The sequence below is a fragment of the Zingiber officinale genome, chromosome 8B, assembly GCF_018446385.1.
Source record: "Zingiber officinale cultivar Zhangliang chromosome 8B, Zo_v1.1, whole genome shotgun sequence".
In the NCBI taxonomy this organism is placed as follows: domain Eukaryota; kingdom Viridiplantae; phylum Streptophyta; class Magnoliopsida; order Zingiberales; family Zingiberaceae; genus Zingiber; species Zingiber officinale.
Genome location: NC_056001.1, coordinates 59,385,186 through 59,402,178, shown reverse-complemented (window position 1 = coordinate 59,402,178; position 16,993 = coordinate 59,385,186). Strand labels below are relative to the sequence as shown.

General features: G+C 38.9%; 2 protein-coding genes across 5 annotated transcripts; one reads left to right on the top strand and one right to left on the bottom strand.

The window, feature by feature from the left end:
• The first annotated feature begins 497 nt into the window (after window positions 1-497).
• LOC122016622 (patatin-like protein 2) lies at window positions 498-2,381 on the top strand. Its single transcript, XM_042573995.1, has 5 exons — window positions 498-746; window positions 814-1,007; window positions 1,080-1,269; window positions 1,353-1,823; window positions 1,988-2,381. The coding sequence occupies exons 1-5, from the start codon at window positions 582-584 to the stop codon at window positions 2,210-2,212; spliced, it is 1,245 nt and encodes a 414-aa protein (XP_042429929.1). The 5' UTR covers window positions 498-581; the 3' UTR covers window positions 2,213-2,381.
• A 77-nt stretch (window positions 2,382-2,458) lies between these two features.
• Window positions 2,459-16,301, bottom strand: LOC122016621. Of its 4 annotated transcripts, XM_042573993.1 has the most exons (11): window positions 15,522-16,301; window positions 14,028-15,182; window positions 13,047-13,158; window positions 12,001-12,944; window positions 11,754-11,795; window positions 10,415-10,491; window positions 9,457-9,541; window positions 9,309-9,392; window positions 9,115-9,216; window positions 8,956-9,054; window positions 2,459-2,919 (listed from the first exon to the last, which is right to left on the bottom strand). In XM_042573993.1, the coding sequence occupies exons 1-11, from the start codon at window positions 16,254-16,256 to the stop codon at window positions 2,773-2,775; spliced, it is 3,582 nt and encodes a 1,193-aa protein (XP_042429927.1). In that variant the 5' UTR covers window positions 16,257-16,301; the 3' UTR covers window positions 2,459-2,772. The 4 variants fall into 4 exon arrangements, 3 of the variants coding, with proteins under 3 accessions (XP_042429927.1, XP_042429926.1, XP_042429928.1); XM_042573992.1 differs by having other exon boundaries at window positions 12,001-13,158; XM_042573994.1 differs by having other exon boundaries at window positions 12,001-13,158; window positions 14,028-15,187; window positions 15,522-15,663.
• Window positions 16,302-16,993: the final 692 nt, after the last annotated feature.

The window sequence follows — 16,993 nt, the reverse complement described above, 5'->3', positions numbered from 1 at the left end:
TTACAATCTCATGCAAAACATTTAATTTATAATAAAAAAAAACCTCAATAAATTAAGCCTATCATTCTTATTTAATTATCATTCAATCATTTTCGTGCCAGCAAGGCCTGTTTCTTTGCCGTGTAAGAAAATTAACACGAAAATAATAGTAAAAATATTTGAGAAATAAATTCAGTAGAAATACTTGAGAGAGATCATATAGAACACACCTCGACGAAGAATAATAAAATAAAATAAAAGGGCTCTGTCATATTTATGGTTTTAAAAAAAAATTATTCAAATGTTATTGTAGCAAGGAAGTATAAATTCTAAATCTAGGTAATTTAATTAAAAAATTATATATATAAATATTTTTATATTATTTTTTTTGAATTGGTTAAATTATAATATTATGAATGTTATAATAGTATTTAAATTATTTTTAACATATTTAAATAATTTTAGTCAAATTAATATATAACAACTACATAATAAGTGTTATATGTCGCCCCCGCCCAAATTGATCTTGCTTCTCTACTTGTCTATATTACATATTGCAACTTCTTCACCTTCTCTGTAACATCCCTTGAGAGATTAGAAACATGTCAGAAGACTCTCAGATTTGCTCAGCTTCTGACTCTAATAATAATAATAATAGTTCAAATCCTTTTCCTGGAAACCTGGTGACAGTTCTGAGCATAGACGGCGGTGGCGTCAGAGGACTCATTCCAGCTACCATCCTCGCTTTCCTCGAATCCAAACTGCAAGTAATTCTTTATTTGATTAATTGCTTAAATTACTGCAGAGTGAATTAGTTCATCTTTTGATTTGCAGGAATTGGATGGAGCAGACGCGAGAATAGCAGATTACTTCGACGTGATCGCCGGAACCAGTACCGGCGGCCTTATCACGGCCATGCTCGCGGCGCCCAGTAAGGACGGCGGCGATCGACGGCCTCTCTTTTCCGCCAAAGAAATCGTCGACTTCTATCTTGACAATTGCTCCAAAATTTTCCCACGGAGAAGGAAGTAATCAATGTTCCGAAATCTATTCAGTTATCGTTCTCGTTTCCGAAAGGTGATTGATTTTTGTTCTCGCAGCGCCTGTATTTTGAATCCGGTGCTGAATCTGATCGCCGCCTTCGCCGGACCCAAATACGACGGCGAGTATCTGCGCTCCAAGATCCGAGAACTGTTCGGCGACACCAAGCTCAGCGAAACTCTGACCAACGTGGTGATCCCCGCCTTCGACATCAAGTTTCTCCAGCCCACTATCTTCTCGTCCTTCGAGGTGATACGATCGATCACAAGATCAATTTGGATGGATAGATGGAAATGGTTGATCATTGCGCAGGAAGAGTTGGCGTATTGCAGATGAAGTCGGAGCCGCTGAAGGACGCGATGCTGTCGGACATCTGCATCGGGACGTCGGCGACGCCGACGTACTTCCCGGCGCACTACTTCGCGACGGAAGACGAGTCAGGGGGGCGGCGGGAGTTCAACTTGGTGGACGGGGGCGTGGCGGCGAACAACCCGACGCTGGCGGCGATGAGCCAATTGACGAAGGCGATCTCGTCGAGGAAGGCGGACTTCTTCCCGATCAAGCCGACGGACTACGGCAAGTTTCTGGTGATCTCGCTTGGCGCGGGATCGAACAAGCAGGAGAAGAGGTACAGCGTGAAGGAGTCCGGCAGGTGGGGCGTGCTCGCGTGGCTCTACGACAAGGGCACCATGGCCGCGCCCATCGTCGACGTGTACCACGAAGCCAGCGCCGACATGGTCGACGTCCACGCCGCCGTCGTCTTCCAAGCGCTGCATTCCCAGGACAACTACCTGCGCATCCAGGTAGGTCCCTCATTTATTAGAAATTGGATTTATTTATTAATTTTATTTATTAATCATTCCCATATTTTTTTAAAAAAATTAAATTTTATTAATAATTAATTAGCCTATCATTTATACAAGTGATATTAGGATTATACTAATTTTGATGAAAAATGTTTTGTTAGGATGATACTCTGAAGGGAAATGTTGCGTCCCTGGACGCATCGTCAAAGGAGAACTTGGGGAACTTGATGGAGATCGGAAACAATTTGCTAAAGAAGAGAGTGTCGAGAGTCAACTTGGAGAATGGCATGTACGAGCCTTGCGCGGGAGAGGAAACCAACGAGGAGGTGCTTGCTAACTTCGCGCAAAGGCTTTCCGACGAAAGAAGACTAAGAAACTCAAAGTAACACTATGGAAAGAAAGACAACATGGTTCTTTGTGGTATTGATACATCGTCTAGTAACATAAAGCCATCACTCTGAGTTAGTAGTATAAATTAGTATAATTGTGATTTATCAACTAACATGAAATACTACAATTATACAATAATGTTGATACAGATTTATTACATAAACAATATTATAATATACATAAGATGGTTGTTTTAAATGAACAGGCAAATGATCGATTGATTTCCAAAAACTGGATGGATCTGAACAAGGATACTAGATCAGTGTTCACTGTATCATCAGTATGTATTATGTGTTCATTTTCATTCCTTGAGAATATTCATTTTACATCAAAAAATATTGATAAAATGGGAGGAAAAAAAAATGCAAATATCTCACGTTTATGGTATATAGTAATTTCACATAATCTACAACTGAGCTAACCCATTTTACCTACAAACATGTACCTTTCCCAGTGAATCTACTTGATGAGCCTCTTCATTAAATTAATGGATCAGCCTTCCAGATCAGGGTAATTCAATGCTGATATTGCTTAATTTCTGATTGATGATTACTAATCATCCAGTATGTTTGTCCTGCTTGGCAGAACTACTTACGCCAAGATGATCTTTTAATTTCTTCAAAAACTCTAATGTTTTAGCATAAGATGGATCTGTCTGGCTAACTGGCTTGCAAGAGTTGACATGATCAGTGGAATCTAATACCTACAAAGCACATCACGCATATAAACAAAGTTAATAACAAAACTTGGAATCTGAAAGCTGCTCCAGTAGCAACATTATCAGGATTGTTCAAAAAACCATATTTTTCTGGTGTGACTATAGAATATATTGAAATCACCAACACAGCCAGATTAATTATGCAAGCTAAATTCCTACAGATATGTGCACAAATGGGCAGATATCTTTTATCAAATGTAAAGTGATTGTAATTTAATTATCCTAGCATTCAGCTGAAGATAGGTATCAAGGTGAAAAGATCAATAAAATTATTATCAAAAGCATCCATTTTCGAAATTATTTTTGTTTCAATGGAATAGGTTCCATAACAATAATAATCTGGCAATGGACAAGCCTGGTGCAATAGTAGCAAATAGCCACATCTCTATACTAGCAGTAGTATCAATGTTTTATTAAAACATGGTCAGGGAGCTGTTTCAAAATTTAGGATGATTATGGAAAAGTTAAGAAACTCGAACTAGACCGCTATATTTCTGAACCTTTATTAAGAGGCTAGAATCCTTGGGATTGATCCCAACGTGCTTCTGATGCCACTTGGGGTTTTGAGACTGCTCTAGGACGCATAGCACTATTTGCTAGAATCCACTTTCTCAAATCACGCACTCACAAGCCTTCTATAAGAAAACAATACAAATCTGTGTAATGAAGGAAAAAAGCGTTCAATATACCTTATCTTTTTCCCAATATTTAGTGGGATTGTCTCCTAGAATTTCTAGTTTTTCAAGTCGAGATATAACCGTATCTAGATTATCCTGATGGCTTATTAAAGTATATAAGTACCTTGGATTAAAACAATCCTGATAATAAGTATTTGTCTCAGCATCCAATGTCCTAAAATATTGTATAAGGGGGTCTTCTAGTTCTTCTGGGCTTTCGCCAAGTAGGACTAGTTTTCCTATAAGGAAATATTTATTATGGGTTTCTTCTTTTTACCTGAACAGGAAGAAGAGGTAGGGTTACAGGATTCGATAGGTGGGGTTTCACCACGCTTCAGAGCACCAACTTCAGACGGCTAGGCAGAAAGAATAGGAGAGATAATAGGTGTAGAAAAGAAAACAACATAATCCTTAGTAAGCAAACGGGCCCTGTCAGGGGAGACAAGAAAGTCGAGGCCTAAAATGAGTGGAATAGAGTTATGAGACATAGGCCTAGTCCATAATTGGGAAAGAGTCAAGGGAGCACTAAAGATTCCACAATTTGTAAAGAATCGGAGATGAACATTTTTGACAAATTTACGACAACTAAGTTGTTGGCCATCAAATTGGGTACTCAAAAGAGGAGTATTAGTGGTTTTAATAAGGATGGATGGGGATGGAATAAAAGACAGAAGCAAGGCTTCATCAATAGTGGAAGTAGCGGCTCCACTATCCAAGAAGCATGGGGAGTCAACTCATGGCCTTGAATGTTGAGGAGACACTGAACCCATATATCCAAGGTGAGACCAGTATTACAAATACTCGGGGTTTGTATAAATACAAATGCCTTATCATCGTCTGGCAATTGAGTAGGGTCGTCATGTAGGATTCCTTTTCCTTTGTCAACAATGGTGAGCTCAGGAGAAAAGGAAGCAGGACTAGGTTGAGTATATTGCAGAGGTGTGCCTTCTCTTAGTAGATTCAGTTCTGTTTCTAGTAAATTGAGTCGCGATTCCAGAATAGCTACTCTAGATTCTAACAAAGTATTATGTGTACTGTGTTTAACAGTATGAGTTTGGGGAATGGCTATTTGGAAAAGAGTATTTAGACAAAGATTACATCATTGTTTTTTACAAAGTTTACAAGAGCCTCTATTGAGTATAGAAGGATAATAACCACATGTGAAACAAGGAATGTTATTTGACCCTTCTTTTAGAGTCCATTCATGAGAACACGTTCGTTGTTTGGAACGTAGATCCATTAAGTTTTGAGGAATGAACTGATGGTACATAAAAGATAGATTTTGAAACTCTTGAAAGGTTTCTTCAAACATGGGATCTTTAATGAAGTCTTCCTCGGAGTCATCATTTTGTGGGTTTAAGAAAGAATTGATCAAAGAGTAGTCTTTTCTAATCTCTGAGGATAATTCTTTTAAATCAAGTATAGAAAGGATTAAGTAAATAGGAGAAGTATGAGAAATGTCTGATTGTACGTCTATTAAGTCAAAATTTGTGCTTCCCACAACTTCAGCTTCATGACTATATAAGTTTTTTTGTTCAGGGCAAGCAAAAGAAAGATGTCCAGGTTCATGACAAGCAAAACAAGTAATCGTATTGGTATAAGTTTTCTTTGATTTAAATCTCCTAACATGTTTTTCTTTATTTAGATAAGGTTTACGTTCTTTGTTCTTCCTAAGATAGTAAGTCTTTTTGGGTGTAAATTTGGATTTCGAAGCGGGTAATCGCTGTCGTTGTCTATTATGTTTTATTTGGTTTTGTTGGCTTCCATATTGCTGAGGGGTATAGATTTGACTATAAAAACTATATTGTTGATTCTTAAGTTGCTTTTGAATCTGAATGTAAGTGTATTTTGTTTTAAGTGTTGTGAGTATATGCTGAATTCTGACTCCTATGTTGCCATATAATGGTGGTACCTGTAGATCTGTCCAAGTTTTATGTATTTCCTTTCCTAATTCACCTGGTAATTTACTAAAAAGTCTTTCTCCTAAGGCTGGGTTACAATAATTTCCTGATACTGCTAGACCCGACTCCGGGCCTAAAAAATACTAATATACTTTCTATATCCCGGTTCTAGATGAAGTGAAGCATGGAGTTGTATATACTTTGCTACATGCCATAACGTTGCTCCTGCCATGGATGTTGCGTTACCAGCCGAAGTACAACAGCTGCTAGCGGATTTTGATGAGCTGATGCCAGAGGATCTTCCTTCCGGGCTACCGCCTATGCGAGATATCCAATATTACATTGACCTTGTTCTATGGTCAAATTTGCCTAATCGGCTAGCTTATCGCCTTAGCCCTAAGGAAGCTGAAGAATTGCAGCATCAGGTGGTGGAGTTGTCCCTATGCAGTTCCTACCCTACTAGTGCTGAAGAAGGATGGTTCGTGGCGTATGTGTGTTGATAGTAGAGTCATCAATAAGATTACAGTAAAGTATCGGTTTCCAATTCCTCGCTTGGACATGTTGGATCAACTAACCGATTCTAAAGTCTTCTAAAAAATTGACCTTAAAAGATGATACCAACATATCAGAATTAGGTCTGGTAATGAATAGAATACGACATTCAAGACGTTGGATTGTCCAATGCACCCAACACCTTCATGAGATTTATGTATTAGATCTTACGATCCTTTATGGGAAAGTTTGTGGTGGTATACTTTGACGGCATTCTCGTTTACCGTCCGACTTGGGCATCACACTTTGATCATCTCTGTGTTGTCTCCAAAAAGCTAAAAACAAAGTGTTTATTTGTAAACAATAAGAAGTGTTTTTTCTTTACTATATCAGTAACTTTTCTCAACTTTATTGTGTCTACTGATGGTGCACACTTGTATCAAACAAAGACAGATGTAGTCTTGGAAACCGAGGACCTTGCATGATGTCAGAAGTTTGCATGGCTTGGCTTCCTTCTACTGTCAGCACTCAAATTGCTCCTATTATCAAATGTCTCAAGGGAAGGGATTTCAATTAGTCTGAAGAAGTAGAGGCTAGCTTTCAAATGGTCAAACAGAGGATGACCGAAGCACTAATTCTAGCCCTTCTAGATTTTGACAAATTATTTGCGGTCAACTGTGATGCATCCGGCATAAGTATAGGAAGTGTTCTGAGTCAATCTGGGTGACCAGTTTCTTTCTTCAGCGAGAAGTTCTCTAGGTCCAAGAAAAATTATTCTACCTACAACTTGGAATTCTATGCCATTGTACAGTCATTGAAGCATTAACAACACTACATTTTTGGGAGTTCATCTTGTTTACTGATCATGGAACATTAAAGTACATTAATGGTCAACACAAGCTGAGTAGACGGCATGTCAAGTAGGTGACTTACAAGAGTTCACCTTACACTTAGGCACCAAGCTGGAAGTCTGAACCGTGTCACAGATGCCCTGAGTCAGTGTTCTTCAGGAGATACATGATTGCCGATGACATGATTTTATTTTACATAATAGTTATCTATTTTGTGGTTTGCAGTTGTGCATTCCAGACGCTCTCTAAGGCAGCAGATTATGAGCAAGCTTCATAATGAGGGACACTTTAGACGTGATAAGACGCCAACAATGTGGCTCACTTTGTTGACAGATATTCTGTAGGCCAGCAGTCTAAGAAGAATACACTCCCCTACCCGTTCCTGAAGTTCCTTGGTTTGATGTCAACATGGATTTCGTATTGGAATTACCACGCACCCAACGAACCTCAGATTCAATTCTTGTTGTGGTTGATAGATTCTCAAAGATGGCATATTTCGTAGCTTCCAGGAAGACTATGGATGCTGCCGGATTGCCCATCTTTACTTAAAGGAGATCATGTGTTTACATAACGTTCCTCGACCCATGACTTCAGATCGAGATACCAAGTTCAACAGTCACTTCTGGAAGAGCTTATTGGGAAAATTGGGCACGCAATTGATCTTTAGTCGTGCTTACCATCCTCAAACAAATGGATAAACTGAGGTGGTGAATCAAAGTCTGGGTAATCTTTTGAGATGCTTGAACTAAACCAAAGCAATGAGTCTTGACATTACCTCAAGTAGAGTTTACCTACAACATATCGAGCAACACGACTGAGTCCTTTTGAGATTGTCTATGGGCGGAATCCATCGAGAGTTCTAGACTTAGTCCCTGTTCCACATGTAGAGCGAATTAGTCCTAAAGCGAATGAAATGGCAGGGCATCTTTAAGGTATTCATGAGCAAGTGAAATTGGCCATTATGGAAAGCAATACCAAAGTATAAGGCTCGGGTCGATAGTCATCGTCGACAGGTACTTTTTGAGACTGGAAATTTTGTCTAAGCTATATTGACTCATGATCATTTCCCTATTGAAGAGTATAATAAACTAAAAGATTGGAAAATCGAACCATGTGAGATACTGAAGAAGATTAACGACAACGCCTATAGGTTGCGCCTTTCTAGTCCTCTAAAGACTTCCAATGTCTTCAATGTGAAGCACGACGAATGTTGATGAAGCTAATATAAACTTGAAGGCGAGTTCTTTTCAACTCGAGGAGACTGATGCAGGTCCAACCCATGATGAAGCCCAATATGACCCTTAAAACTTTAAAAAGGCATAACTTTTGACTCGATACTCGGAATCAAGCTCTGTCGGTGACCACAAGTGCAAAATTTGAAAACCTACGTTTATTATAGGTGAAACCGTAACTGCCAAGTTTTGGCCCCAATTCCACCATTTAAACCCTTTTCAAGGTCCTTTTACTATTTTAGTAATTCCCATATTTAGGGTATTTAAGATAATTTTAGTATTCATGTATTTATATGAGATGACTTGTATTGATCTGCGTCCTGTTTTGAGTTAAAATCGTTCAATTATATACTTTCCTTTTCTTCCCTTGTCAATGTCAGGTAAAAGATCTATTTCATTTCTTAACAAGATTGAAATTAAGATCTGTTAATTGTAATTTCTTTCCTTTATTTGGATCTTAGATTATGGTCTATATAAGAGTCTTGTTTAAATGGTGAGGAATTATCCTTTATTCATAATAAAATCTCTTATTGTGGTAGAACTAAGAGAACGACGTATTTCTCTTCGTTTTAGAAGGATCCTTTCTTGTTTTCTCCTAATCTTCCTTTTTCAGTAGCCTGCAATCCTGCCCGGCATCACTGTCCTTATTGGACCACCAGCTCAAACGCCCTTGCCTCTTGGCGCTAGGCTAGAAAATGTCAGGTTATTGGCTTAGCCTCTCACTAAAACTAACAACAACTCCAATAGTTCTACCACAACAAGTATTTGCATATAAGATATAATTCTAATAGAAGGGTGTAAATAAACAAACTGTAGAATTAATAAACTATAAAATAAGGGACAACAAAATAAATTTGGATACACATACAACAAGTTCACCGAAGCCAGGGAATGCAGATTCAATAGGTACAATCTCCATCCTCAAGCCCCAGCCACCATAGCCTTCAACAATTGGTGTCACCTGTGTCTGTAAAGATGCCTATTAATTTAGCCAATTGGAAGTAGGAGATGGGACAAAATAATTTACCTCGCTGAAACTGAGAACATCAAGAAGCCCCTTTTTATAGAGTTGACGGACGTAGTCATTCAATTCTAACAATCTGGGTGATCCACTTCTTAATTCTCCAATCTAAAACATTGTGCTAATGATTTAGCTAAAATCTTAAAACTATAACAAATTATGTCAAACTAAAGGACAAAGAAGTTTCACAGTTAACACACAGTAAGGGCTGGACGGAGAACCAAACCCATTCGCCAAGGCATGTCAGCAAGCTTGCTACCAAAATGGGGACAGCTATAGAATACCTGCATTAGAAATTTCATCATTACTAGTCATTTGTGAATCTTGCTGACAAAATGGTATACATACCACCCCAATAGTATTTTTAACAAATTCCTCAAGGTTATTTAGCTTTGCTTCATGAAGCATCTCCTTGACAACAAGTCCTCCCATACTGCAACAAGAAACCAATAAAATTACATTTAGGAAACTAGCAGCACGAAGAATGGGTAATTGCAGTTTTCATTAGTTCTGGTGCAGCAGGCAATTATCCATATCTGCCACCTAAGTGTGCTATGCAAACTCTATACATTTCCATTAGTTTTGTATGTAGAATAGCATTGTTATTTACCTTTTGGAAGTAAAAGATATAAATTTTGAAATTTTGTTTGGCCTCTTATTCTAAGAAAGGAGATTGATTGTGCTGATTTATGCATTTATGCTTCAAGATTGAGGTTGTCAAATTGAAGTTTGTAACATGAATCAATTTGATGAATATTCGTACCATGAACCATAAGGTTCCAATAATAGACTATAACATATGTGAAACTATGATAAATATGCATATTAAACGAGGAAGAGGACGACCAAAAAAGACTTGATTAGCAACAATAAAACAAGATAAAATTTATTTAAATATAGATGATGATATAATAGGAGATAGGGCTCAATGGCGTAAAAGGATTCATACAGCCGACCCTATCTAGTGGGAAAAGACTTGGTTGTTGTTGAAAAAAAACTGAGATTGTGGGTGCCTCTCACACAAGATTGTTAGCTTGGACGACGCGTGTGGGTGGCTCTCACACGCAGGGGCACCTCCAATGATGGAGACGCCTCCCCGCGTGGGAGGCACTCATGCGCATCACCCAGGCTAACAAATCTCCCCCTCCCCCTCTCTCTCTCTCTCTATATAGCGCTGATTTGATATGCTAAGGGTCTTACACCGCACACCCCATGCGGAAGTAAAAAAAATTGATTTGAAAATTTTTTTCGCACTGCAAGCAAATAAAAAAAGTTTAAAAAGGAAAACCTGCTGAGACCTTATTACCTGTGGGTCACAAATACAACAGGTCGATCACCAATGCCTGCTCTAGTTAACTTTCTCAGTAGCATCGAGCTAACCTCCTGCACAGAAATTCTTAACTATATAAAAAAAGTGAATCATATGCTTGTACAAGAGAAAGGTAATAGTCTAGAAACGAAAGGTGATTAAGTGGACACAACCAAATGGATCCATTATCCAATTATATCTCAATCATTATAATATAAGATGGTGACTAGAAGGAAACAAAATCTAGTAAACAAAGGATACCTAATGTGGGTAGATATGCACAACTCAAGTTTTGCTTAAAATGAATTAACAAGAGAGAATGCTTAGAACTGACGAACTTAATTTTGTAATAGAGAATATGTATAGTGTTCATGAGAGACTGTAATATTCATACAAAAGAAACATGTCGAATAGAATAAGTGGATATAATCGTTGGGCTTGGATCAATATATAAATTAAGGAAATATAAGTAGAATTTTAAAAATTTGGTGTCCTGGTAGAATTTTTCAAGTTGTTCTCACTTTGGCTAGTGACTTTTCGCCCCAACTCATTAACAGAATGCTTAATCACCGATTGTAACTGGTTAATTGAATCAGTATGTCAGTTAGGCCAATACAAATACAAGCATGCCAAACTGCTCAAGATTTTGAATGAATGCTTGTGCAAATAATATATACAAAAAAAATCCAGAGCTCAACAAATATTAACAGTCATTCAACCCATACTAATACAATTTGCAAAGAAACTATCAAGATAACAAGAACAGTGCACAATGATAACAAATTATTCATAGACTACTCAATTCAATGTTCTAACTTGAACCCCTTCCCTAGAACTTCATGAAAAGGTAGATACATAATTTTGCTTGCAATTACAGAAACTTTTGACTCCCCATATTGTAGTGAATGACTCATTGCAACCCCTTGATCAAAAGATCCTTCCAACCTCCCAAAGACAGCACTTCATCAAGGTTCACAAAAAAGTGTCAAATCCCAAATAAGACAAGACAAGCTTCACAGTCTCCTAATTATTTTCTTGAAAAACTTATGATAAAAGCACACCAAGGATAGTGGAGCTGCCACCAAACCAGAATATCACAAACAAGCTCATAGCCCAGATTAACTAGGAAACTGCAATCAATCTCAAAACCCAATGAACAAAGTAAACAAACAAACAAACAACCCAATAGCTAAGAGCTAAACTTGCACATATAGAAACTGTGAATCTTTGATAATTTTTGTATTTGCATAACAAAAGAGGCAAGCATGACAATATGGCCATAACTCAGTGAACTAAATCTCTCATTGGAACCTCTTGGAGATACTAGAACACTAACCTGAAGCGGCAAGGTAGCTCCAGACCATTGAGTCAGATTTGTCTGCATGAATCATTTAAGTTAATTGCTAGATGTTTGTTAGAAGGTATAACCTGAAGAAGAGCTAGACAAATTTAAAACTGCTAGAGCTGCTACTCAATGTAAATAGACAATGATATATGCATAAATAAGATATAACTAAGATATACAAGTCATTGTCAGGAAAAAAAAAACTATTAACCAGAATGACATTATATACAATACGCACCTTGTACTTAACACTAAATATACGAGCACAAGGAAAATCAGCACCTAGCCACTCACTAGGCCAACACGTACCCAATTTACCAGCTTCCAAATCAATGCTCTCCACAAGACCAGCTTTGCTGGTTGTTGAAGACTTGTTATCTGCTATTCGCCATGACTTAAAAGGACCGCCACGTAATCCATGGACAAAGACAACATCAAGTAGAGGAAAAGAAGATTCAGATTCTTGCTCTGAATTAACAAGACAGCTAGAATTGTCAGAATTATTTTCTTCACACTGACCAACACTGCAAGGTGAAGAAGGGCCAGAAACTAACATCTGACCAAATGAACCATCTGAATGGTTCTCATCATGCTTCTGACTAACTTTCCAATGTGGCAATTCAGGATTTAGCAAGAATATCATGTCTTCATATAGAGGGCACTTTCTCTTTGGGTCTTTTAAATCAACAGGAGGCATATAATTTAGCACTTGAGTTTCTGAAGGTTCTAAACAAAATATATTTAAGAGAGTTGCCCTAGCATAGCTTTGTATTTTTTGGTCATTGCAACAAGGAATATTGCCGCATGCACAATCTTCAAGCCATTTACACAAAATAAGATCTGCAGAAATAACTTTTTTAACCCTTGGAAGAAGAGAAAGAATTACAAGCAAACGTGCAGCATGCTTCCGGATGTGTGCCGTAGGAGGAACTCTCACACTAGATGGCTCTATATTTTGATTTTTATTGGGTGAATCACCAGGGACAGACGCATTAAGGCTTTGAGGCTCTAAAACTCTTGATGCCAAATATGCTTCATTAGCAGCTAATTTTTCATAATCATCACATAACAGGTAACGCCGAAGTAAGACAAGGGCACCAAGATCAGCTATTTTACATTGGCAAACAGTATCTTCAGCACAAAGCTCTGTCAGTGCTTTTATGCCTTTCAATGTAGCAATAGCTGAATCAGCAGCATCAAACTTAGGCAAACTATTCTTCTTCGTATTCTTAATTAGAGTAGAAAATGGTTCAAGGGAGAGAAAATCATTAAATGGACTATTACCAGAAGTATCTGATTTAAGATCCGACTGAAATCCAGTAAGCTTAACCACAGAAGTAGCTAATTCATTGGATATCTGTACTGCAGATTGAGCATTAGATTGATCAATTTGAGTCTGCAAGGTTATAGTAACAACAATTAAAATGGGACAAAATACTAAATCACTAGTGGAACATAGTCAGTCATTCAGGAATACAGGTTAGAAATTTGACAGATGCAACGTCAGATATCAGTTATCCTGTGTTCAGACATTGCTGCCAGTATAAGAACCAATGTTAATGTGACTGATCAAATTTCCAAAATGATGCAGAAGTAACAGAATCCATCAAGTTAGTACTTAGTAGAGATACCAAATGCTGTAGGTTCAAAAGATTTCAGTAAAGATGGAACATATTTTATAACATTACACAATAGGTAATCTTCCATTACAACTATCAAGTTTCAACTTTGGTTCAGTAGCAAGAAGAATATGACCAAGAAACAAATGCTGACACTGGCCACTAGTTAAATTCTTGGTGAAGAAGAAGCATGTGAATAAAAAAACAAAAAAATAAAGTCATACAAGACTTGGTGATCATAAGGCCTATGAAAGATATGGCCTCTCACTATTGTTTTGATCATTCAAGCAATGATATAATTTTCTCTTTTATACTACGAGATCGACGATTGAGACAAATGACCCATGAGATTGCCGATTGAGGCACATGGAATTATTCTAGAGTTGTGTAACTAACATTGCATAATTCTCAATTCTCATAACTAAATAATCCAAAAAAAAAACTCTTCTAAGTGTGTGCGCTTTCATCCATGGTAGATATAATCTATCCATTTTTTTAATCAATTAATTGTCTATTGTTGGAAATTTTTCTAACAACCAAGACAACATACACGCACAAGAAAGTATTAACTTATAGGTCCACATATTTAATAAGCTGAAACACTGTAAGACAAATAAAAGCAGCATTTCTAACAAAGGAATCAAACCTTCACTTTGTCTGACTTAGGTGGATTGTTTCCTTTCATGTTTGCTTTCTTGCTAGATCCAAGGACCTCATTGAGCAATATAGTCAACCACCCTTGCGAAATTGGTATTGAATGTGGCCCAAAATCCTCCATGATGAAAGAAAGGGTTTTCATAGCAGACAGACGAGTAGTTAGGTTGGATGATTCATCAATAATCCAATGAAGAAGAATACCGGACCATCTTTGACTTTCTTCGAGAGACAAGTGCATGTCCCCATTGTAAATTAGTTCCAATACCTTGGCTAGAGTTTCTCGTAAATGCCAATGTTTTTCAGACTGCTTACCAATTCCTCTTATGAGATCAAGCCCTTTCTCCATCATCACAACCTTTGCTTCATTACTCCGCTTAATGGAGACAAGAAAAGCTGACAAAGCTACTTGAGCCAAAGTTACATCCTCACTATTGCTGGCATGAAATGCTGTAGAAAGAAGGCTGGAGCTCCAGTCAGGAACAGATACATTCAATGGTAACTTCGGATCATCTACAAGAGCACGAGCAACCAAACAACCATGCCATTTCACTGATCTCTCAGGTGCCCTTAATGTAGTCATAATAGCCTGACCATCACTATCAAGTTCTAGAATACGAGTTCGGTTAAGCTCTGAAGCCAAAGCCCAATTTGCTAAAGCCCATGCAGCAAAAGGTACAGCGACATGTTCCCTCTGCAAATCATCCCACAGGCCTGGGATAGTAAAAGAAAATCTCTCATGTCTAGATGAACTGCTAATATTTTCCTTTAATTCAAGATTCTGATATCTCTCTCTAGGTCTAAGTAACTGATAATGAAGAGGCTGGCTGAGTTCTAAGATGCTTTCCTTTGAAGAAAATCCCAAAATTGTTGTGCCCCCAAGCACTTTTATTCCAATTCCCTGAATTCCGTTGTCCCCATCATCATTATCTCCATCCTCATCAACAACTTCAAGGCGCAATCCTCCTTCCTCGACTACTTCAAGAGCTGTTGCAATATCTCTAGTGTCTGCACTAGCAGGCAACAATGGTTTAAGTGGTTGATCAACACTATCACAGTTTGAAGTGATTATGTCCATGATAGCAGCAACAAGCATGCTCCTTCCTTTACAAACATCAGAACCATCCTTTGCTGAATGTTTCACAGACTGTCCTGGTGCACAACACAATTAATTCAATACTACACTAACTTGTTTTGGGCCTTTTGGTCCCGAAGGAACAAAAAGATCATTACTCCTTCACTAACAGAATTAATTAAATTACAATTCGAGAAGCAGGGGAAAATGCTGCAAGATTACAATTGATCATAATTTAGAAATATAAATGGGAAGAAAGCCATGTGTTATATATTTAAATGTAACACATAAAAAAGACAGTCAGGTGGGACAAAAGCTATCATACATCTGAAAGCAATGCATTCAGGTATGTGATTCATCTAAAATGGGACGTTGGGAAAACTTTTGATTCATAAGTTATCATTAACTTACCTTGGATTTTTTCGGTTGGAACGAGAAGATGAATCTCAAAAGGTTAGGGATCGCATATGGCCGCCCCAAGACAGCGTGGCAAACATTCGGGTCAGCAATAAGATGCGCAAGAGCCCTTGCCGACTCCGACTGTGTCCCAATACGATCCCCTCCGTGTCCAGAGATAGCTACACTATCCAACAGCCAATCCACTACCGCACCTCCACCAGCCCCAACAATGGCGGCCCTACGCGCCTCGTTGGCTGCTGAGATATCCGCAAGCAGAGCGGCCACCCGGAACTCGAACCCTGACCGGACCCCATGGTTGGCGGACGAAAGCATAGAAACCAGCGACTTCCAAAGCACGGAAGCGGCTGCACCTGTCTGACTCATACGGTCCAAGATCCTTCGAACAGAATTCTTGGACCTTTCTAGGGTTTCCTCCATGTCGGAGTAGATTCGGTCGGACCTCGGCGAAGGCCGATCCGAAAAAGAGAGGGCGACGTAGGCAGCAAGTGCCGAAGCTGAGACGACGGTCGCAGCGATGGCATAGGAGGAGGAGGCGGAGCGGAGAGGGGACGCGGCGGCAGGAGAAGGGGTCGGGGCCGGGGGATTCTGGACTAAGAGAGGCCGCGGCGAGGGTTGCTCGAGGAAGCCTGGCCGGATCTGGGTAGACTCGTGAGAGGTCTCGGAAGAGAAACGCCTCCCCGCATGGCAGTGCGGGGGGCGGCGCCGCCGGAGGAGGAGGCTGAGCATGGTGGCGTCTTGTCGTCCTTGGGTTCGGCCGAACTCACATGAAAATTCGAGGACGAGTACAATTCGTCGCGGAACGATATATAGAAACCTGAAACGATGACGTGGCGTTTCTTTCTTGAAAAGGAGTCAGACGATGCGGCCCGTAAGAAGTGGGAGGAGGTTAAATAAGGACCGGTGGAACGCTTACCGAGAAAGGTAACAAGAGGAGCTGCACTAATTGCGCTAAATATAGGTGGTAATAATTTTCTATAGCAAGTTTACTTTGTTTTTTTAATCAAATATAATTATATATATATATATATACATATATATCCTAATCCTGGATTCAATCAGTTATGATCATGTTGAAAATTTGAGAAGATAAAATTAACAGTGTGATATATTTAGAATGTTAATCGTATCTTCATGATTTAGATGGTGAGTTATCTTTTGTATTGATCAAGTCATCTGAAGTCCTCTAGTCAACAGTACATGTAGCCAGCGACCGGGTTGCCCCGGTTCCTAGTACCCCGATGCTCGAGACGGGTCCCATGAATATATAAGCAGCCGAATAAATAATGGACTAATAAAGTAAAATAAAAAATGAATACGGTGACATACCCTGGCTCCGGAGGGGTGCCCTCGGATGGATCAGTGAGCTGGTCGCGATGTTGATCGAGTCGTCGTGACCTGAAAAGGTAGATGAATGTGAATCAGCTAGGGAGCCGGATCTAGGGCGACGACACGGAATCTGGTAC

Bases quoted from the DNA above. Each gene is read 5' to 3' on its own strand.
- LOC122016622 (XM_042573995.1), top strand. From the start codon at position 582: ATGTCAGAAGACTCTCAGATTTGCTCAGCTTCTGACTCTAATAATAAT. The intron at 1,270-1,352 runs GTGATACGATCG...GGCGTATTGCAG, and splicing joins CTATCTTCTCGTCCTTCGAG to ATGAAGTCGGAGCCGCTGAA. The intron at 1,824-1,987 runs GTAGGTCCCTCA...ATGTTTTGTTAG, and splicing joins ACAACTACCTGCGCATCCAG to GATGATACTCTGAAGGGAAA.
- LOC122016621 (XM_042573992.1), bottom strand. From the start codon at position 16,256: ATGCTCAGCCTCCTCCTCCGGCGGCGCCGCCCCCCGCACTGCCATGCG. The intron at 11,796-12,000 runs GTGCGTATTGTA...TGATTCATGCAG, and splicing joins TATTTAGTGTTAAGTACAAG to ACAAATCTGACTCAATGGTC. The intron at 9,217-9,308 runs GTGTGTTAACTG...ACAATGTTTTAG, and splicing joins TTCTCCGTCCAGCCCTTACT to ATTGGAGAATTAAGAAGTGG.